Source organism: Trichomycterus rosablanca, chromosome 2, assembly GCF_030014385.1.
Source record: "Trichomycterus rosablanca isolate fTriRos1 chromosome 2, fTriRos1.hap1, whole genome shotgun sequence".
Classification (NCBI taxonomy): Eukaryota; Metazoa; Chordata; class Actinopteri; order Siluriformes; family Trichomycteridae; genus Trichomycterus; species Trichomycterus rosablanca.
Genome location: NC_085989.1, coordinates 2,684,290 through 2,706,503, shown reverse-complemented (window position 1 = coordinate 2,706,503; position 22,214 = coordinate 2,684,290). Strand labels below are relative to the sequence as shown.

Below are 22,214 nucleotides of genomic sequence, written 5' to 3'. Positions count from 1 at the left end.
ATGTGTGAGTGTGTGTCTGAGTGAATGAATGTGTGAGTGAGTGTGTGTCTGAGTGAATGAATGTGTGAGTGTGTGTCTGAGTGAATGAATGTGTGAGTGAGTGTGTGTCTGAGTGAATGAATGTGTGAGTGTGTGTCTGAGTGAATGAATGTGTGAGTGTGTGAGTGAATGAATGTGTGAGTGTCTGAGTGAATGAATGTGTGAGTGAGTGTGTGTCTGAGTGAATGAATGTGTGAGTGAGTGTGTGTCTTAGTGAATGAATGTGTGTGTGAGTGACTTAACAAGTAAATGAGTAAGTAAATTAGTGAATTAATGAATAAGTGAGGATGTGAATGTGTGAGGGTGTGCGTGAGTGAGTGACTAAATGAGTAAGTGAATAAGTGAGTGAATAATTGAGTTAGTGAGTGAATGAATAAGTGAGGATGTGAGGGTGAGTGAGTAAAAGAATGAGTGAGTAAGTGAGTGAGTAATTGAGTAGATAATAGAGTGACTGCATGAATGGGTGAGTGAGTAAATGAGTAAGTGAGCGTGTAAGTAAATAAGTAGGTAAATTATTAAGTGAATGAACATGTATGAGAGAGACTACATGAGTAAATGAGTAAGTAAATTAGTGAGTGAGTGAGTGAATGAGGTAAAGTGAGTAAAGTGTAAAGCTTTTTACCAGCTCTGATGTTTCTCTTGTAATTTTGCTGCCCAGTTCTTTTTGGAAGAAGAGAAAGTTCCTGCGTCTGCGCTGAACGTCTCCAATGAAAGCGCTCACGGTCAAAGCACTCAGTCCTCAGACAAGTTCTACCTTCCTGTAAGTTATTTACTCTGTTTATTCCTCATAAATGCTCTTCATGTGTTTATTATCTCATATGGATTAACTCTCAAGGCTCGATGTACCACGGTGAGAAGGCCGAGAGCCAATCACGCTCTCGTGTGAGCGCAGTATGTGCTCAGAACACAGACGGAACATGGTACAAGCATGGTAATATTTACTCTCTGGACATCGCAGAGTATTGTGTAATAAAAGCAGCCCCGACAGCACACTCAGCGGCAAGTGGTTAAAAACCACATCTTTATTTTAAATCATTCTGTGATCGATGCTTTTATCCAGAACGACGTACAGAAGTGCTTACGTAGGAAACACTCAAGTGGAGAACAGTCTCAGGAGGCATTAGGAAAGGCAAGGTTGGACAGACATGTAAGCAAGTGACCTAAACGCCAGTACGATAGTAACATTAAGCTAAAATAAGCTAAAAACGTATTCTATTCATCAGTGAATAATAAGATTTTGTGCTCTGAATTCGACCCAAATGCACCTAAAATCGACTCTACCCTCAGGCCCTCAATTACTGACCTCATTTTATCCTCGTTTTATTATTCGGGAGAGCCGAAATGACCAAGTACCCTCTCCGACACTCTTTTCACCTGCCAGCGATAGAGTCTCACAGAGAGACGTACCACATATGGACCAACATGCTTTAAACTCCACTAATACCCCAACACTAGTGCAGGTGCCTCAACCAGCCTGTAGAGCCTGCAGTTGCACAGAAGCGAGCGACCTCCCTCCCTCAGGCACAGCCAGGGGTCTGTTCGAAAACCTAGTGAGCTGCTTTGCTGTCTACTGCCTACCTAGGCAGCTGTCTAAGTAGAGAGGACTTATAAGACAGATTATTTAGAAGCACTACCTAGACAGCGATGGGCTGAGGCGGCACAACCCGCTAGCACGCCAGATAACGCCTCCCTCCGTGTACCGAAAACAGTTAAACTGTCCCTGACAAGCCCGAATTTGCAAATAAACCACACTTGTGTAATTACACCTTTATACAAATTAAACATCAATGAGAATTTATTTACATTTGAACAGAACTCCGTTGGTTGCTCCACATTTTATTCGTCCGCCACGTTTGTCATTTTTTGTCGTGCAAAGTCGTGCCGCACTGGATGCTGGGATTGCCTTCAGCGCTGAGGAGGCGTCGGACGCTCCCTCGTTAGTCAGTCAGATCATCACTCAGAATTAAGGCGCCTCAGTAGAAGCATTTTAAGGAATCTAAGAATTTAGACACGCCCTCTTCATGAGCTGGAAACTTCTGTCTACAATGTGCTTATTATCAAGGCCAAAACTTCATAGTAAAGTGGGGTTTTTTTGGAGAGCAGAACAAACTTCTGACTGGACGTCTTCAGCGGTCTCTGTGGAGTTCTGCCTCAGTTATGGACCACTTACCTGGACCACTAACCTGGACCACTATCAGCTTCTGCTGTAGCCAGATGATCGTGTGTTACGACAGATCAGAACGTAGCTGAAATGTGTCGCTCTGGGGTATTTGAGGGCAGTTATTTCAGTGGTGAACAGATTGTGCTTCAGATGGTGGCATAAATTTGTGGACGCCACATGTCGCATGACTCTCTCAAGAGTGGAACACATTTTTTGAGTAAGAAGCAAACAGTTGTTTCGTGATGAAGCTTTTTTTCTTTCACGTTCTCTCCACACCATCGTACTGCTGCCTTCATTAGACTTTATCAATCTGCTTACTTTTCATTACCTACTTTCAAAAAGTTGCTGTTGCTTAGCATCGCTTTATTATTTTTATTATGGTGTGGCTTCTTGAGCTGGATATAATGTGCGTAAAAGGTTCGTAATACTTGGATATATTTATTATGGGCGGCCATGGACTGTCGCTTTGTCCAGGGTTTTCCTGAGATCAGACCACAATAAAAACAAAAACTACAAGAGCCTCAACACAAAGATCTGATCGTCTCTCTTTGCTGTTTTCAGTACTTCATCTACAGCTGCATCCTGGGTCTGGTCTCCTGCTCGGTGTTCCTCAGGATCAATTACGAGCTGAAGATGTTGATCATGTTAGCTGCGGTGGTGGCTTATAACATCATCATCCTTCAGACCCACGCCGCGGTGCTGGACGAGTACAGTACAGCCCTGTATAAAACACAACCGCTCGACAGGTAAAAGAAGAACAGTGTGATGTAACAAGGAAGTATTTTTCACTAGCGCAGTGTTGGTATCAGGACAGAGTATCAACACAGGGCACAATCACACAGAAAATACGTATGGCTTCAGTGCTTTAGCTTTTGATATGCTGATTGCCTGATTGAATGGATGGATAAATGGACAGATAGAAAGATGGATGGATGAATGAATGGATAAACAGATGGATGAATTGATGGATAAATAAATGGACAGATAGACAGGTACATGGATGAGTGAATGGATGGATGGATGGATGGATGGATGGTTAAATAAATGGACAGATAGACAGGTAGATTATTGAATGGATGGATGGATGACTATGTGGATGAATATATGGATGAACAGATGGATGGATGAATAGATGGATGGAGAAATAGATGAATCAATAGATGGATGAATAGATGAATCAATAGATGGATGGATGAATATATGGATTAATAGATGGATGAATAGATGGATGGACAGAGGGATAGATAAATGGATAAATAAATGGATGGATAGACAGGTAAATGAATGGATAAATGATTAAGTAGATAGATGGACAGATGGATGAATAAATGGACAAATGTATAAATACATAAATGAATGGATGGATGGATGGATGAATAGATGGATCAACAGATGGATCAATAGTGTAAATCTACACAACTTATAATCAGTTTAATTTTTAGTATTAATGACATTCCAATCTCAACAGTGTTTGTTCTAGTTAGGTTAAAAGCTGTTTCTAGTTCTATTTTAGATGTTTATATTGATGTGTTTGATACTTTATGAAAGTGTTTGTTGCTGTATGAAATATAAGAAGCATGTGTCTACAAAATGACGCCACCCTCAGCCCCTGATGTCCAGTTCTTTTTTTTCTGGCTCAGTAACCCTGTCCTGCAATGTAATGGTGAAAAACACCCTGAGATTAAACCCCGGCTCACTGTAGGTGAAAAAAACAGGACCTAAGATGAGATTGTCAGGATGAATCTTTCTGGTAGTAACAGAAACCCTTCTGCTTTAATAACTCGAGGGATTAGGAGTGACAGATGTGGAGATAGCAGGATTAGTGGGGATTGCGGCGGGTTGATTTGTTTTCAGGTGAGTGACAGCAGAGCTCTGGGGTTCAGTGCAATTACATAATCAAACGACAAAATATATTTATTTTAGATTCTCTTCTAGCAATTTCTTTATAAATCTGTACATATTTATTTACTGTGTACTGTGCAGAGCTGTCATAGAGGGATGGATGGATGGATGGACCGACAGATGGATGGATGGATGGATGACCTAAAGGACGGACAGACAGATGGACAAATGAATGATGTATGGATGGATGAATGCATGAATTGATAGATGGGTGGATGGACGGACAGCTGGAAGGACGAATGGAATGATGTATGGATAGATGAATGAATGAATGGATGTAGAGATGGATGGACGGATGGATGGATGAATGACCTAAAGGATGGACAGACAGATGGATGGATGGATGTAATTATGTATAAATGTATGTATGTATGGATGGATGGACTCATGAATGAATGGATGTATAGATGAATGGATGAACAGATGGATGGACGGATAGATTGATAGATGAATGAATGAATGGATGTAGAGATGGATGGATGGATGGATAAATGGCCTGAAGGACGGGCGGACAGATGGGTGGATGGCCTGAAGGACAAACAGATAGACAGATTAATGGCCTGAAGGATAGACAGATGGATGGATGGATGGATGCATGCATGAATAAATGGCTGTATAGATGAATAGACAAACAGATGGATGGATGGATAGATAGATGGATGGATGGATGGCCTAAAGAACGAACAGACAGATGGATGGACGGATGGTTGGATGGATGGATGGACGGACAGAGAGATGGATGGAAGGAAGGATTGTTACTCTTTTAATGAAAACTGCTATTTAAATAGATAAATGTTTGGATGGCTTTTCATAACCTTGAATAAAAAAGTACTGAATGGATTGATGAGTGTTTTGTTGGTTGGTTGGCTGGATTGATGGAAAACCAGAGCAGATTATTCTGTGTTCACTTTGGGATGGACCCATAAATTATTTAAATTATTTAAACAGGTTTACTGAGAATAGGTTGTGCATTATTGTATAAGTACTTTTTTGGCCTCTGCACTGTATCCCAGTGTTACTGATATTATATTCTCTCTCACCCACTCGGTCCAGATGAGTCAGTGATGCCTGGTGGCAAGAGGCAAAGTTCATGATGTAGATTTGCATTTCTGATATTTCTGTCACCAGGGGACGTGTAACCCTGCATCTGTTCAAGTCACCCCGAGTGCTGCTGAAAAATCTTTTACCTCAGAGAGGACGAGTGAAAATCACCGTTTTCTCCTCGTGCTTTTCCTAACGTTTAAATTTTGTTGTTTTTTTAGGCCTGGTGTTCTGAAAGACCTGAAGACGATGGGTTCTGTCTCACTGTTCATCTTCTTCATCACGCTGCTTGTGCTGGCCAGGCAGGTGAGTTATACTGTATAAAAACAGCTCATTTTTTTACTCATTCTAGATCTAATTACCGTTCTGAAAGTTCTAGATCAAAGCAGCCCACATTTTGTCCATGATTTTTATGAAATATACTTAATTAATGAAATTGGTGGCAATCTGGTCCCACTGTGGTTTACAAAGTGTAACATAATGCGTCCACAAGGAGGCGTTTGTGTACAAATGCGTATGTGCCCGTTATTTCATTATTATTACACTTCACCTCTACCGATACAATCCTCCACTTCTCACTGAAGAGCTTCGCAACTGACACACGCCCCCTCCGACACATGTGCAGTACCGACTGCATCTTTTCACCTGTACGAGGCGAGTTCATATACGGATCAGCCTTGTGTACGGAGAGACACACCCTGATCAGCATTATTTCTCGACATCAACCAGCCAGCAGAGGTCGTAATTACATTGGTTATTAGGAACCCTGGTCCAGCTCATCCCACCCTGTGAACGACAGCCAATCGTTGTTCATGAAGCCGCCCAGACCAGCCAGATGGCATACAATGTATTCGAAATCCCAGCTCTGGTGTGTTAGCGTATTTTACCCCCACGCCACCTGAACGGCCCCAATTATTATTACTTTTCTGATTTGAAAACCCTGTTCTAGAATATCAGCTTCCTGGTTCAAACCCCACCCCTGCCAGGTTGCCACTGTTGGATAAAAGCGCCTGCTAAATGCTGAAAATTTAAATGAACTTGTACACAAACGCCCCCTTGTGGAGGCTTCACGTTACACCTCGTAAACCACCGTAGGACCAGATTGCCACCAAGTATATTTCGTTTTGATGTGTTGTTTGTGTACAAAATGTGGGTTGCTTGAAAATGAAATCCCTGGTCTATCGGCTTTAGTCAAACCTGCCTTGTTTATATGGGCGCAGAGAAGTCACGGCTGTGATAAGTCAGAATAGCTAATGAGGAATTAGGAAACCGTGGTGCAAATTTTAATGACATTATCCGACTTCCTAGATTACCAAGTGATTATATACACCGATCAGGCATAACATTATGACCACCTTGCTAATATTGTGTTGGTCTCCCTTTTGCTGCCCCATACTGTGCTGCTCTGTGTACTCTGACACCTTTCTATCAGAACCAGCATGAACTTCTTAAGCAGTTTGGGCTACAGTAGCTCGTCTGTTGGATCGGACCACACGGGCCAGCCTTCGCTCCCCACGTGCATCAATGAGCCGTGGCCACACACGACCCTGTCACTGGTTTACCACTGTTCCATTCCCGGACCACTTTTGATAGATACTGACCACTGCAGACCGGGAACACCCCACAAGAGCTGCAGTTTTGGAGATGCTCTGACCCAGTCGTCTAGCCATCACAACTTGGCCCTCAAACCCTCACGCTCGTCCATTTTTCCTGCTTCTAACATCAACTTTGAGGATAAAATGTTCACTTGCTGCCTAATATATCCCCCCCGCTAACAGGTGCCGTGATGAAGAGGTAATCAGTGTTATTCACTTCACCTGTCAGTGGTCATAATGTTATGCCTGGTCAGTGTATATATTTAACTGCATGTATAGTTGATTTGTCTCTGTTGTTCTGCTCCACACAAGGTGATCAGATGTCTGCATCTCTTTACCTCTGTGTCCTCTTGTAACAGAATGAATATTACTGTAGGTTAGACTTCCTTTGGAGGAACAAGTTCAAACGGGAGTGTGAGGAGATCGAGACCATGGAGAACCTGAACCGGGTGCTGCTGGAAAACGTTCTTCCCGCCCACGTGGCAGAGCACTTCCTGGCCCGGAGCTGGAAGAATGAGGTAAATGAACCAAAAGCTGAGTGAATATCACTGAAACCAAGTAAAACGCTCAGAATTTATCTGTTTTGCTCTCATTGGGTCTGTCTGAAAACCTGGTTAGACCAGTCAAACCGACGAGCTGAGGTGGCACAACCCGCTAGCACGCCGGCTAACGTCTCCCTCCGTGTACCGAAAAAGCTTAAACTGTCCCTGACGAGCCCGAATTTACAAATAAACGACACTTGTGCACCTTTAAAACTTGTGCACATTTTAAACATCAATGAGAATTTATTTACATTTTAACAGAACTCCGTTGGTTGCTCCACATTATATTCGTCCACCATATGAGTGATTTTTGGTGAGAGAAGTCGTGCTGCACTGGATGCTGGGATTGCCTTCAGCGCTGAGGAGGCGTCGGGCGCTCCCTCGTCATTCAGTCAGATCATCACTCAGAATTAAGGCGCCTCAGTAGGAGCATTTTAAGGAATCTAAGAATTTAGACACACCCTCTTCTCAGGAGTGTAGGATGACATAAAATGAGTCTGTGGTGTAGTGGGTAGCACTGTCGCCTCACAGCAAGAAGGGCCTGGGTTCTAATCCCTGGTTGGGTAGCCAGAGTCCTTTCTGAGTGGAGTTTGCATGTTCTCCTACTAGTCCAAAGACGTGCAGTCAGGCCAATTGAGCTACTAAAAAATGCCCATAGTGTGTGTGTGTTCCCTGTGACTGGGAGAGTCAACCTGCCTTTCATTTAATGAATCAGACCACCGTGACCCTGACCAGGATAAAGCCTCGGTAAAAGAGACAATGAATAAATGAATGAATGAATAATTAGATCTGATCACATAACTTAATTATTTCTACATTTTTATAATTAATGATGTTTGTTCTCATTATTTTCAGGACCTGTACCACCAGTCGTACGACCTGGTGTGTGTCATGTTCGCCTCCATCCCAGACTTTAAGGAATTTTACACCGAGTCGGACGTGAACAAGGAGGGACTGGAGTGTCTCAGACTCCTGAACGAGATGATCGCAGATTTTGATGAGGTACAGGATGCTGCTAACGCGTGTTCTGCACGTCGGCCGTCTCATCGCTCTTAATTACAGCGCGAAAAGCTGCGTGAACACTGAACTCTGTAGGATTGAACCTGCCGTTACTGATCAGTGAGGAACATTTGAATGTGAAGGTGATGTTAATGAGGTCAGAGTGAAATCAGGAGATGCTTGTTGTGTTGTCTGGAAAACTGACATTTAAATCTGCAGCTATTCAATTCATGTGCAAATGCATCATATTTTATTTCTTTAAAAGGTAATAAAACAGCAATTATAACATTAGCTAAACTTCTAAAACAATTCTAAATATGGAAAGGATATAAAAAAAAAATCAACGTGTTATTTTATGCATTTTCCTTCCAATCGAGTCATATCCAATTACCCGATCACACTTCGCTTCTGCTGCTGCAGACCTCCACACATGGAGAGTCACACCATCGAGCAGAGGTCGTTATCTCAGCATTAATAAGGAATCTTCTCCTTCATCTCATGCATTTACTCCCCCTGATGAACCAGTTATTGTCTGTATAGGTGCCCAAGCGGGTGATAGCACAGCTGAGATTTAAACCGTCAGCGCTGGTGGGTTAGCATGTTTTACAGCTGCGCACATTATGTTATTAAAATGTGCTTTTCTATACAGCAGTACCTTGAAACTCAACGTCAGTCGGTTCTGGGACTGGTGTTGAGTTTCAAGGTATTTTTTCCCATAAGGACGTTTGGGAAACCTGTTAATACACTGATATTAAAATAACACAAGTATAATATCAAAACACTGAAATAAGAAGCTGATTCTGATTCTCACAGTTTCTCAGAAGCTCGAGCTGTAACTCAAGTTTAAAAGTGAAACAGGGAGGAAAATCCAGATAAACACAGATACATGTGGAGCTTTCAGACTGGATCTGATGGTTATTCCACACTCAAGCCGAATGCCGAACAAAGCGACTGTTCATAGTTATTTAAAATTAAATAAATACCTTTTTTTTTTTTAAACAAACAAACTGAACACCTTGAGTTAAAGGTAAATGTTGAGTTTAAAGGAAACGTTGAGTTTAAGGGTACACGTTTCTTGACGAAGGGTGTCAGAGATTTTGAGTTTAGGGGACGTTGAGTTACAAGGTACTGTAATTCGCTGTTTTTGCTCTTCCAATGTTTTTTGTTTCCAGTTACTTTCCAAGCCTAAATTCAGTGGAGTGGAGAAGATAAAGACCATCGGCAGCACCTACATGGCTTCTACTGGACTAAACATTCCTCCAGGACAGGATCACGCCCAGGTGTGTAAGAACAATTCTGTTATAAACTGAGAGTCTGAAGCTCTTTGTTCCCAGTGAGATGAATGTGCTGGTGCTGTCCCTGGTGCTGAAGGTTTGGATTCATTTAGCTTAAAACATTAACATTAAAACCACCTCCTTGTTTCTACACTCACTGTCCATGTTATCAGCTCCACTTACCATATAGAAGCACTTTGTAGTTCTACAATTACTGACTGTAGTCCATCTGTTTCTCTACATCCTTTTTTAACCTGCTTTCATGCTGTTCTTCAATGGTCAGGACCCCCACAGGACCACCACAGAGCAGGTATTATTTAGGTGGTGGATCATTCTCAGCACTGCAGTGACACTGACATGGTGGTGGTGTGTTAGTGTGTGTTGTGCTGGTATGAGTGGATCAGACACAGCAGCGCTGCTGGAGTTTTTAAATACCTCACTGTCACTGCTGGACTGAGAATAGTCCACCAACCAAAAACATCCAGCCAACAGCGCCCTGTGGGCAGCGTCCTGTGACCACTGATAAAGATCTAGAAGATGACACTGCTGTGTCTGATCCACTCATACCAGCACAACACACACTAACACACCACCACCATGTCAGTGTCACTGCAGTGCTGAGAATGATCCAGCACCTAAATAATACCTGCTCTGAGGTGGTCACCTGAGCACCTAACCTGGACATGACTGAAATAAAATGTGATGATAAGGACACTGTATGGAAAACGTAATTTTTATTATTATTATTATGATTATTATCCATAATATTTTTATATTTTAGTCTTTTAGTAAGTAAAAATGTCGAACTGTATTATAGGTTTTATTATTGACTATCTCTCTCTTTTTGTCTCTCTCTGTTATTTAGGAGCGCGACCGTCAGTACATGCACATAGGCACAATGGTGGAGTTCGCCTTCGCCCTCGTGGGGAAACTCGATGTAATCAACAGACATTCCTTTAATGACTTCAAACTGCGTGTAGGTAAGTGAGAGAAATGGCAAACGTACTGAAAAGCTCAAGCTAACACTTCTCTAAGAGGATCTATTTGTATTTTAGAAGTAAAGGAACAGGGGACCTGCAGCACAGACTGAATTATTCATGTCGATCTTCGCTCTGAGTTCCTTTGAACTTTAAAAACACAGCGGTCACTTTAAAACATGATGAAATGTGGGTAGATGGAACAATTTCAAGGCCACTTTATGTGTGTACTTCAGGACAACTTGAGAAAGTCACTTTCTAAAGCAGACAGGCTCAAAATCTCTTCGCAGTAATGGATATAGGTGAAGTTTTAACCCGTCTCTGACATGGTCAGTGTAAAAGCAAAAGCACTTTCTAATCCCAATTTACCTTATAAACCCTTACACCTGTAAATATTATGCTTCTATAATGACAATATAATAATAAGCATGACTTTTAACTCATCTCTCATGAGGAGTATCATATTTATTGAACAGATTCCACTCTGATTTCCTCTTACTTTCCAAACATACACCTTAGGTGAATCGGTTGCTATAATTTACCTCTAGATGTGTCTAAGTATGCTTGTTTGTTTGTTTGTTTGTTTGGATTTTAACGTCATGTTTTACACCCTTCCGTCACATCCACGACAGGAACGGTAGTTACTCATTACACAACATTCATCAGTTCACAAGATTATATCAAACACAGTCATGGACAATTTTGTATCTCCAATTCACCTCACTTACATGTTTCTGGACTGTGGGAGGAAACCGGAGCACCCGGAGGAAACCCACACAGACCACCTGGGGATCGAACCCTGGACCTTCTTGCTGTGAGGTGACAGTGCAGTGTAAGTATGTAAATGTGTGAGTGTGTGCTGCTCTGTATTGACTGGGCACCTTGTCCAGCAGATTTTGGGGCAGCACGCTGGCTTGGTGGGTAGCACTGTGGCCTAACAGCAAGAAGGTCCTGGGTTCGATCCCCAGGTGGGGCGGTCCTGGTCCTTTCTGTATGGAGTTTGCATGTTCTCCCCGTGTCTGCATGGGTTTTCTTGCGGGAGCTCCGGTTTCCTCCCACAGTACAAAGACGTGCAAGTGAGGTAAACTGGAGATCCAAAATTGTCCATAACTGTGTTTGATATTAAACTTGACCTGATGAATCTTGTGTAACAGTAACTACCGTTTCTGTCATGAATGTAACCAAAGTGTAAAACATAATGTTAAAATCCTAATAAACAAATAAATAAATGTTCAGTTTTTGTGGGTGTCACTGAATTCAAAGTAACAGTGACAGAACGAGGTGGTTAATAAATATAAATAAATAAACAGACTTGTAGGTGAAACCCAAAAATATTATACACAGGATACATAACATGTTTATAATATGTGTTCAGTATTAGTAAAATGATCTTGTCTTTTATTGATTTGCAATAAACGAAACAGTAAAATGAACGTGTGTGTGTGTGTGTGTGTGTCTGTTTGACGTTGTTCAGGAATAAACCACGGCCCGGTGATCGCGGGGGTAATCGGCGCGCAGAAGCCGCAGTACGATATCTGGGGGAACACTGTGAATGTTGCCAGCAGGATGGAGACCACAGGGGTTCTGGGAAAAATCCAGGTACGTTTCGGGTCTCGTTCTGTTCTATTGGAGAGCGAGGCAAATCCACACACCTGCAGGAATGAAAATCAACCCATGTGAATGTTTAAATAAGGTAGAAGAATAAACAGTGGCTAGAAAGTCATTAACCAATAGGGGACAATCACAAATACAAGGTGGCCAAGTTAATAGAAACAAAGTAATAAATCACAGACAGAAAACATCTGCAGCCCACAATGGAGAAAGTGGATAAAACAGGGACAGCACTGAACTGACTGCTCTGGCTGTCTTAAGAACCCTAGAACCTTCTGGTTCATCCATGCACAAGTGGATCCTCTATTTCACCAAATGGCACTCCCTGTGCAGAATGTAGATTTACAGGTGGGGTCCACTCCGGACAAGGGACGTCACACTGCCTCTGGGGCAATCTGCTCTCCCAGGGCGGTTCCATCGTGAGGCCCAAGATACTGCAACACCGGGCTTCCACCTGGAGCAAATTAACACGAGGCTCAAGTAACTTTTAATTAGCAAAAACTGATACATCATGTGCACCTCCGTGCCCCCTTGGCCGGCCAAAAATGGCAATGCAGAAGGACACATTTACATTTACATTTTCAGCATTTAGCAGACGCCTTTATCCAAAGCGACTTACATTACAGTATACAGTCTGGGCAACTGAGGGTTAAGGGCCTTGCTCAAGGGCCCAACAGCAGCGGCAGGGTTTGAACCAGCAACCTGTGGATTACTAGTCCTGTGCCTTAACCACTAGGCCATGACTCTTAACGTGGGTCTGCTGCCGAACTACTTTATCAGCCGCCACATTACGTATTCACCATGTACTTTTTAGTCTTATGGAATTTTGTGATGCTAACCATGGTCAATTAATAGAAATTAACAAAGGTTCACTCACACGTTTTACCTGTAGCAGACGCCCCTGATAATGCGACCCATGTCATGATGTCAATCCAGTTTAGATAAAATCCAGTTATACAGTGTAATGTAACATGTAATATGTTTTGATTAAATATACGTTCAGTTCAAATATCTACTTAAATTTACACACATCACATAAAAATATTTACATTTTTAGCATTTAGCAGACGGCTCTATCCAAAGCGACTTACAATTGAGACTGTATACATTGCAAGCAATTGAGGGTTAAGGGCCTTGCTCAAGGGCCCAACAGTGGCAGCCTGGCAGATGTAAGGTGACCTTCCAGTTACTGTCCTGTACTGTATCCGCTGAGCTACCACTGCCCTAAATTGTACATTTACATTTGTGGCATTTAGCAGACGCTTTTATCCAAAGCGACTTACAATAATGACTGAATACAGTTTGAGCAATTGAGGGTTAAGGGCCTTGCTCAGGGGCCCAACAGTGGCAACTTGGTAGTAGTGAGGGTTTAACCTGCAACCTTATGATTACTAGTCCAGTACCTTAACCACTGAGCTACCACTGTCCCAGAGGTGTTTATTAAAATCATGTTTATTTAAATCATGAATAAGCTTACGTTGCTGCTTAGCTCAGAAATGTATTTAGACGCCACATATTAACATTACACACAGTTACAAATCCATTTATTTTAACCGTTAGTTTTGTATTCTAGGTGACAGAGGAGACGAGTCGGATCCTCCAGATGCTGGGCTACATGTGCTCGTGCAGAGGAATTATTAATGTCAAGGGCAAGGGTGACCTGAAGACTTTCTTTGTGCACACAGAGATGAGCAGATCCTTATCACAGGGGAATGTGATGCCTTAAACTTTATTACCCTCGTTCCTTCTCCCTCAGAAACTTTTTAATCCCACACACACGGACATTTCTGCACCTTACCACCTCCATCAGTAATAGAAGTGGCAAACGGCTTAAATATCTCACCGAGGATCGAACTGACTCAAGAGTGTGTGAACAAATGACAGAGATCACTGTGCGTGCAGCCACTACGAAGCAGAACGACGGAGGGTTTGTAAAATAATGAAGGAAAACTTGTTTGTGACTTGCTGCCAGCGTTTTCTTATCCATTAAAGATTTCTATATAAAACAATCCGCCCATGTGTGAATGATTCTGTCTGCAGCTCATTCAAATCATGTAAATTAAATCACAAACTGATATGATGTGTAAAAATCTCTGTATTGATATCAGGTGTGGTAAGAGACGCTCAGGCAGGGGCGACAGAGCCGTACGCCTCCTCCACTGTCGTTATCCCATTTTTCCTGTAGAACTCGGCACGGATGTGAGCGACTCGGGCGAACTGCCGGTTGGGTTTGTGCGACAGTGCCGGCAGCCGTCGGCCGTATTCGGATGACGAGCGCACGGCTACAGGCCTGGAAAGTTCCTAAGAAGGGATTTAAAAGTAGAAGTTAGGTAAGGACACATGCTATACAATCACTGAGCTGTTAGACTGTTCACTTAAGATAAATTGAGGTTCTAAAGTAGATTGAAAAAGCAGACAAATACAGGAGTTGACTGTAGCAGTGATGATACCAGTCACTCTAGACGCTGTACTAAATCAATACTGAGTATCACTTTTAGGGATAACACTATCTTTAAGGCGGCACAGCAGGTGGTACAAATCCTGCATAGCTCCAGGGTCCAGGGGATTTAAATATGACATATTCTGTCTATATGGGCTTCGTTTAGGTATATTGGTTTCCTCCCACCTTTTAAAACCATGACTGGCTACTGTAGGTCAGTGGTGGGCAAACTACGGCTGTTTGATCCGGCCCGCTGAGCATTTACAAAATTGTCCTTAGAGCTGCTTTTATTTCACCTTTTTTCTTCAATACCCTGCATTTCAGTTGATTCCACTAGTTGGCGCACTCCAAACACTACCGACCTTTGTTAAAGTCGAGTCTATCGTCTATACACACAGACATTTCATTCTTTGATTGACAATTTATATCAGTTCACCCCCCCATCTGCTACTGGCCCGGCCCATCTGTCAAATTTTAAAACCCAGTGTGGCCCTTGAGCCAAAAAGTTTGCCCACCCCTGCACTACGTGCTCTAGGTGAACTACTCTAGGTCCAGTGGTTCCGAAATAGGTTCCAGACAAGTGGTGTAGCTAGGAGCTCATGGGCCCCAGTGCAAAAAAATATATATATATATGCTGATAGTACCTCAGAGTGAAGATCCAGGCCGTGACTCTTGGCGTGCACCCGGTCGTCTCTGTGCAGCTTATTATTAAATCCTTCAGCTCGATGATGCACACAGTCATACGAATATATTTCCGGTGCCTTGAATTCATTGCAGCATGTTAAACAAAAACAAATGAATGATTTTAATGAATTAAAATTCAACTTTAACCAGTCAAAACAATAAGTCAATAAGTTTACTAGCTAATAACTTCAACAGCTAACATTTTAAGGTCACTGTTTTCCATACAGGGCGGCACGATGGCTCGGTGGGTTGCACTGTCGCCTCACAGCAAGAAGGTCTTTTCTGTGTGGAGTTTGCATGTTCTCCCCGTGTCTGCGTGGGTTTCCTCTGGGAGCTCCGGTTTCCTCCCACAGTCCAAAAACATGCAGTCAGGTTAATTGGAGACACTGAATTGCCCTAGAAGTTAATAGGTGTGTGTGTGTCTGTCTGCCCTGCGATGGACTGGCACCCCGTCCAGGGTGTTACCGTGTGCCTTGCGTCCATTGAAAAGCTGGGATAGGCTCCAGCACCCCCCACGACCCTGATTGGATAAGCGGTTAAGACAGTGAGTGAGTGAGTGAGTGAGTGAGTGAGTGAGTGAGTGAGTGAGTGAGTGAGTGAGTGAGTGAGTGAGTGAGTGAGTGAGTGAGTGAGTGAGTGAGTGAGTGAGTGAGTGAGTGAGTGAGTGAGTGAGTGAGTGAGTGAGTGAGTGAGTTCTGTGCAGTTAAATTCCAAATAAAAACAGTATTAACTGACTAGCTTTTTGTATGTTGTCACAGCACACACACACAACCTTCTTGCGACAAGATTGCATGTGTTACATTCAGGCTGGTCACAACACAACATTAAGTTACTTTATCAGAACTTGTGAAGAAACGTTGCAGATCTTTACCCTGTGGGTTAGTGCCAACAAACATGGTTCTACATGGTGCTGCCTCACCATTGTGTCCACCTGCCTGGACATACTGTATGTTTAGTTTTTAATGGCACTGTGGGACATGTACATTTCAGTGGTTGGCAAAAATGACAGTTTGGCTGTTTTTCTTTGGTTGTTTGAGTCAAAAGCTCTACGTGGTTTAAAACTTAAGAAAAGGAGTGATATGTGAAATGTGTAATGCTATTATAATAATAATAATAATACATTTTATTTATATAGCGCTTTTCAAAATACTCAAAGACGCTTTACATAAGACAAATAATCAAAACAAATACGTACATACACCATACAAATCATAGTACAAAATCAAAATAGTACATCAACATCAAGAATAATTAAGATAAAAACAAAGAGAGCAGCATAAGACAGTTCATTAAAAATTAGCTAAATTATGAGAGAGAACAACAAATATAGAACAATTTCTTAAAATTAGACAGAAACAGGACAGATTCACATGCAATCAGGAAACTGAAAACTTTACAAGTTTTAGGATCTAGGACTTCACATTTCTGTCGTGATCTAAGTATAAAAACTATTAAAAAGAATAGCAAAAATAAAAGCATTTATTTCGTGTTGTTACAAGTTAAATGCCATTTTGAATAGATGAGTTTTGAGAAGTGACTTGAATTTGGACAGGTCAGGACAATCTCGTAGGTGTTTGGGGAGAGCATTCCATAAAGATGGAGCAGCTATGGAAAAGGCCCTGTCACCCCAGGTCCGGTGCTTGGTCCTAGAGGGTATGGACAGTAGGTTAGCCTCAGAAGAGCGAAGGCTACGGGAGGGAATGTGCTGATGGAGCAGGTCGGTGAGGTAGGATGGGGCCTGATTATGGAGAGCTTTGTGAGTGAATAGAAGAATTTTGAATTGAATGCGTTGAGCAACGGGAAGCCAATGAAGTTTTTGGAGAACAGGTGTAATATGATCACGGGAGCGAGTATGAGTAAGGAGGCGAGCAGCTGAATTCTGGATATACTGAAGTTTTTTTAGGATTTTGTTAGATGTACCATAAAGGATGCTATTGCAATAATCAATTCTGGATGTAATAAAAGCATGAATCAAGGTTTCGGCGGCAGAAAAGGAGAGTGATGGACGTAGACGTGCTATGTTTTTTAGATGAAAGAAAGCAGTTTTGGTGATGTGATTTACATGGCGGTCAAAAGAGAGGTTGCTATCAAAAATTACACCAAGATTTCGGATGTTAGAAGACGGAGACAAAGTGTCATTATCAATGGTAATTTGAAAATTTTTTGTGGTTTTTGCCAGGGTTGTAGGACCTACGATGATCATATCTGATTTTTCACAGTTTAATTTGAGGAAATTAGCTTTCATCCACAATTTCATTTCAGTGATGCAATTTGTCAGAGTGGAGTGAAGTTCAGTATTAATGGATTTGGAGGAGATGTAAAGCTGAATATCATCAGCATAGCAGTGGAAATGTAAACCATGCCGACGTATGATAAAACACAAGACTTCTGTTAAGAACTTGGACTCTAACATAATGCTACATTATAGTTAAATGTAGATGATAATTAAAAATTAATACATCGTATTGAATCTCAGCTCTGCCATCAGGCTGGGCTGATCAGCCTGTTGTTTATATAGGGGTGGGGTATTAAGCCTGATAGGGACTCCTCGTAACAGATGCACTACAATCTCTGCTGGCTGATTGATGGCGCCTGCACAGAGCGGGGAAAGAGTGCGGATCAGGGTGTGTCTCTTCATACACAAGGCTGATTCACATACAGTGTATCACAAAAGTGAGTACACCCCTCACATTTCTGCAAATATTTCATTATATCTTTTCATGGGACAACACTATAGACATGAAACTTGGATATAACTTAGAGTAGTCAGTGTACAGCTTGTATAGCAGTGTAGATTTACTGTCTTCTGAAAATAACTCAACACACAGCCATTAATGTCTAAATAGCTGGCAACATAAGTGAGTACACCCCACAGTGAACATGTCCAAATTGTGCCCAAATGTGTCGTTGTCCCTCCCTGGTGTCATGTGTCAAGGTCCCAGGTGTAAATGGGGAGCAGGGCTGTTAAATTTGGTGTTTTGGGTACAATTCTCTCATACTGGCCACTGGATATTCAACATGGCACCTCATGGCAAAGAACTCTCTGAGGATGTGAGAAATAGAATTGTTGCTCTCCACAAAGATGGCCTGGGCTATAAGAAGATTGCTAACACCCTGAAACTGAGCTACAGCATGGTGGCCAAGGTCATACAGCGGTTTTCCAGGACAGGTTCCACTCGGAACAGGCTTCGCCAGGGTCGACCAAAGAAGTTGAGTCCACGTGTTCGGCGTCATATCCAGAGGTTGGCTTTAAAAAATAGACACATGAGTGCTGCCAGCATTGCTGCAGAGGTTGAAGACGTGGGAGGTCAGCCTGTCAGTGCTCAGACCGTACGCCGCACACTGCATCAACTCGGTCTGCATGGTCGTCATCCCAGAAGGAAGCTGACGCACAAGAAAGCCAGCAAACAGTTTGCTGAAGACAAGCAGTCCAAGAACATGGATTACTGGAATGCCCTGTGGTCTGACGAGACCAAGATAAACTTGTTTGGCTCAGATGGTGTCCAGCATGTGTGGCGGCGCCCTGGTGAGAAGTACCAAGACAACTGTATCTTGCCTACAGTCAAGCATGGTGGTGGTAGCATCATGGTCTTGGGCTGCATGAGTGTTGCTGGCACTGGGGAGCTGCAGTTCATTGAGGGAAACATGAATTCCAACATGTACTGTGACATTCTAAAACAGAGCATGATCCCCTCCCTTCGAAAACTGTTTTCCAACAGGATAACGACCCCAAACACAACCTCCAAGATGACAACTGCCTTGCTGAGGAAGCTGAAGGTAAAGGTGATGGACTAAACCCAATTGAGCACCTGTGGCGCATCCTCAAGTGGAAGGTGGAGGAGTTCAAGGTGTCTAACATCCACCAGCTCTGTGATGTCATCATGGAGGAGTGGAAGAGGATTCCAGTAGCAACCTGTGCAGCTCTGGTGAATTCCATGCCCAGGAGGGTTAAGGCAGTGCTGGATAATAATGGTGGTCACACAAAATATTGACACTTTGGGCACAATTTGGACATGTTCACTGTGGGGTGTACTCACTTATGTTGCCAGTTATTTAGACATTAATGGCTGTGTGTTGAGTTATTTTCAGAAGACAGTAAATCTACACTGCTATACAAGCTGTACACTGACTACTCTAACTTATATCCAAGTTTCATGTCTATAGTGTTGTCCCATGAAAAGATATAATAAAATATTTGCAGAAATGTGAGGGGTGTACTCACTTTTGTGATACACTGTATATGCACTCGCCTAGTGTGGGTGACAAAATGCATACGGCTGCTGCCCACGTGTCGGAGGGGGCGTGGGTTAGCTTCGTTCTCCTCAAACGAGGGTCAGCATTAGTTGAGAGGAAGCGCGACACAATCTGGCAATTGGACGTGCTAAAAGTCTGGAGAAACGGCGCCCAGGTGCCGCAGCGGAATATTCTGCTTGCACACCAGCACCAAGTTTCTGAACTCCTCGGTTCGAAACTCAGTGTTGCCACCGGTCGGCTGGGTGCCATCTAGCGAGCATAAATGGCAGTGCCTGCTGCAGATACTAATTGGCCACCGTATCTGAAGGGTGGGGGCCAGACTACGTGTGGGTGGGTGGGTCTTCATACGCTTTGTAAGGACCCTGATTGGCGGATAGACGCCTGTGCAGAATGCAGGGGTGAGAAGAGGAGGGCTGTACACGTGTCGGAAGAGGCGTGCACAGAGATGTGCTCTCCTCGGGTGCAATCTGGTATCTCTCAGCAGCGGAACACAAAAATTGAGTGCGCTAAATCAGGAGGAAAATGGGGCAGAAATGCATAACCAAAATGCAAAAACACTGGCTAGTAACAAACCTCAAATTCTCTGTTACAGTTATTTAATGATCTATTTTTAAAAATGTACTTCTTAGGACAGTTTCAACTATTGACACTTTTAGGACAAAAAAGTATTTTGGGGGAACATTGCGGGTCATAACAATTAATAACTAGTATTAAAGTTTTTACAATTTGGTGCTAAAGAAACTATTATGTTGTGAAACAGTTTTGGGATGCTTTATAACTTTAACTTTTTAATTTTCTAACTACATTAATACAAAATTACAAATATTTTAACTTGGTTATAGAAACTTTGAGCCCATGTAGTTGTGGTTGCTGTTTTAAAGATCATATGCTGTGTATAAGTAAATATTGATACGATATATTGATATTTATTGATATTGTTTGACTTTACTGTATTCTATAATAAATAACTGGAACACAAAGGCACTGTACGGCACACTGTTAACCACACTAACCTTGCTATTCGAGTTGAAATAGGTTCTTTCTTTAGGTTCACTTCGTCTAGCTGGTATGAAGCTGAATACCGACAGTGAAGAAAGCGGTTTTGACTCTGCTTGAGATATTAAATCCATTTTTCTGTTATTATTTTATTCGCTTTAGGAAAAGTTATTTAAAAGAAACAAGGACGCTTGAACGGTTGCTGGGATACATGAAATCAGACATGCGCAGTAGAGACTGCGCCGTATTTCAAATGGCCTCTGTCTTAAAACGTAGTGCACTACATAAGGTTGTAAATAATGTTTTCATATGTATTATAGGGCATATACATAGGGAACTTGGCTGAATTTGGTATTCGGCCCATGCAACAGCAGAGTTAATGCTTAGCTGGGCAAGTAATTTGACGAAGTAGAATAAACGATGTGCTTTTTAAAGGTACATTTGTATTTCAATCTTTTAACTTTGTCCAAAAGTTTATAGACACTTGTTTACTTTAAGTAAGTGGGTGCCTTAAAACAGCAAGGGTTCTGAGGATTCACTTTGGCATGTTTTTCACTTTACATTAACGTGCACATGGGGCATTATTATTGTTGTTGTTGTTGTTGTCCTCTAAGTCGTCTACCTTCAACTTATCCAATCATACTGTTCCAGTAAATTGGTTCTTCTCAATAGTGTCCAAAATAAGAGAGCTTCAGTTTGGTGATCTGGTCTTTGAGTGAGAGGTTAGGTTTGAGAAGGTATGGGAAGGTACTCCCATAAGTCTTTGCCAGCACAGTTTAAAGACATTGATATTCTCTTGGTCACAAGTTTGCCATGTTCTCCACATGTATATGATATTACAGTTTTCTTCCATATTTCAAAACATGCTGGTAGGTGGAGTGGGTACACTAAAGTAGCCCTAGGTATAAGTGAGAGAGAATAAATAAAGGACTGGTTGATACCCTGTGATGGACTGGGTGTGATGGACCACCCATGCAGCAAGTGTTTTATTGTGGTGTCTTACCCAGCACAATGCTTATCAGAAGGAAGCAATGTACAATTAGACACATGAATGGTATTACAACAATGATTCAGCTCCTGTTTTTCATATTCTGTTGCTTGCTCTAAAATGTACCTGTAGTGGTTTTGTTTTCATTCAGTCTACAAAAAAGAAGTCAAGAGTTTTATTTTTAACTTTTATACAGTGACTGAGCACCACTCAGTGAAGCTTTTGAAGAGATAAATACACGACCTACGCTTCAGTTACTGTGTTTGGTGGCATATTAAGTAAGTACCTTTGGAGTACACACTTGTTCCCTTCACTTAAAAATGGTACACTGGGTTATCCACCTGGGCAAAAGACCTTAGAATATAGTTATGTCATTAAGAGTGTGTGTGAAGTGCTCTAAAGCTGGTATGGGTAAGGAATAGACAACCAATGGCTGCCTTTCTTATCCAAATGTATTAAAATCATCAGCAAAACTGGTCCTGCAGAAGTCAAAAATCTCACAATCCTAGGTTATACGATTGGGTCAAAAAATCAAATCAAGGTTTATTTGTCACATACATAGTCATACACAGTACAACTGGAAGTGAAATGATATTATATAATATTTATGTTCATAATTTATTATATGTTTGCCCACTTTTCTAGCAGTTTGGCAGGTCAGTGGCGATCTCTAGTGGTCAAACTACGCAACATTATTGTTGTTGCATACTG

General features: G+C 42.1%; 2 protein-coding genes across 2 annotated transcripts in view; one reads left to right on the top strand and one right to left on the bottom strand.

Moving 5' to 3' along the window:
* The window catches only part of adcy2b (adenylate cyclase 2b (brain)), a 57,953-nt gene extending 43,803 nt beyond the window's left edge, over window positions 1-14,150 (top strand). The window contains exons 17-25 of the mRNA XM_063009959.1: window positions 698-799; window positions 2,762-2,946; window positions 5,365-5,449; window positions 7,098-7,256; window positions 8,136-8,282; window positions 9,452-9,559; window positions 10,419-10,533; window positions 12,005-12,129; window positions 13,715-14,150. Of these exons, the coding sequence (XP_062866029.1) occupies window positions 698-799; window positions 2,762-2,946; window positions 5,365-5,449; window positions 7,098-7,256; window positions 8,136-8,282; window positions 9,452-9,559; window positions 10,419-10,533; window positions 12,005-12,129; window positions 13,715-13,867 (1,179 nt within the window). The 3' untranslated portion in view covers window positions 13,868-14,150. The remainder of the gene's footprint in view (window positions 1-697; window positions 800-2,761; window positions 2,947-5,364; window positions 5,450-7,097; window positions 7,257-8,135; window positions 8,283-9,451; window positions 9,560-10,418; window positions 10,534-12,004; window positions 12,130-13,714) is intronic.
* Window positions 14,151-14,218: 68 nt separating this feature from the next.
* Window positions 14,219-20,698, bottom strand: cfap90 (cilia and flagella associated protein 90). Its single transcript, XM_063009970.1, has 3 exons — window positions 20,533-20,698; window positions 15,226-15,342; window positions 14,219-14,442 (listed from the first exon to the last, which is right to left on the bottom strand). Exons 1-3 carry the CDS (start codon window positions 20,647-20,649, stop codon window positions 14,266-14,268), a joined length of 411 nt encoding a protein of 136 aa, XP_062866040.1. The 5' UTR covers window positions 20,650-20,698; the 3' UTR covers window positions 14,219-14,265.
* Between the last annotated feature and the right edge of the window lie 1,516 nt (window positions 20,699-22,214).

Excerpts from the sequence above, each read along its gene's own strand:
- cfap90 (XM_063009970.1), bottom strand. The coding sequence starts at position 20,649 with ATGGATTTAATATCTCAAGCAGAGTCAAAACCGCTTTCTTCACTGTCG. Across the intron at positions 15,343-20,532 it reads ATTTCAACTCGAATAGCAAG|GCACCGGAAATATATTCGTA; the intron begins GTTAGTGTGGTT and ends AATGAATTCAAG. Across the intron at positions 14,443-15,225 it reads GCCTGGATCTTCACTCTGAG|GAACTTTCCAGGCCTGTAGC; the intron begins GTACTATCAGCA and ends ATCCCTTCTTAG.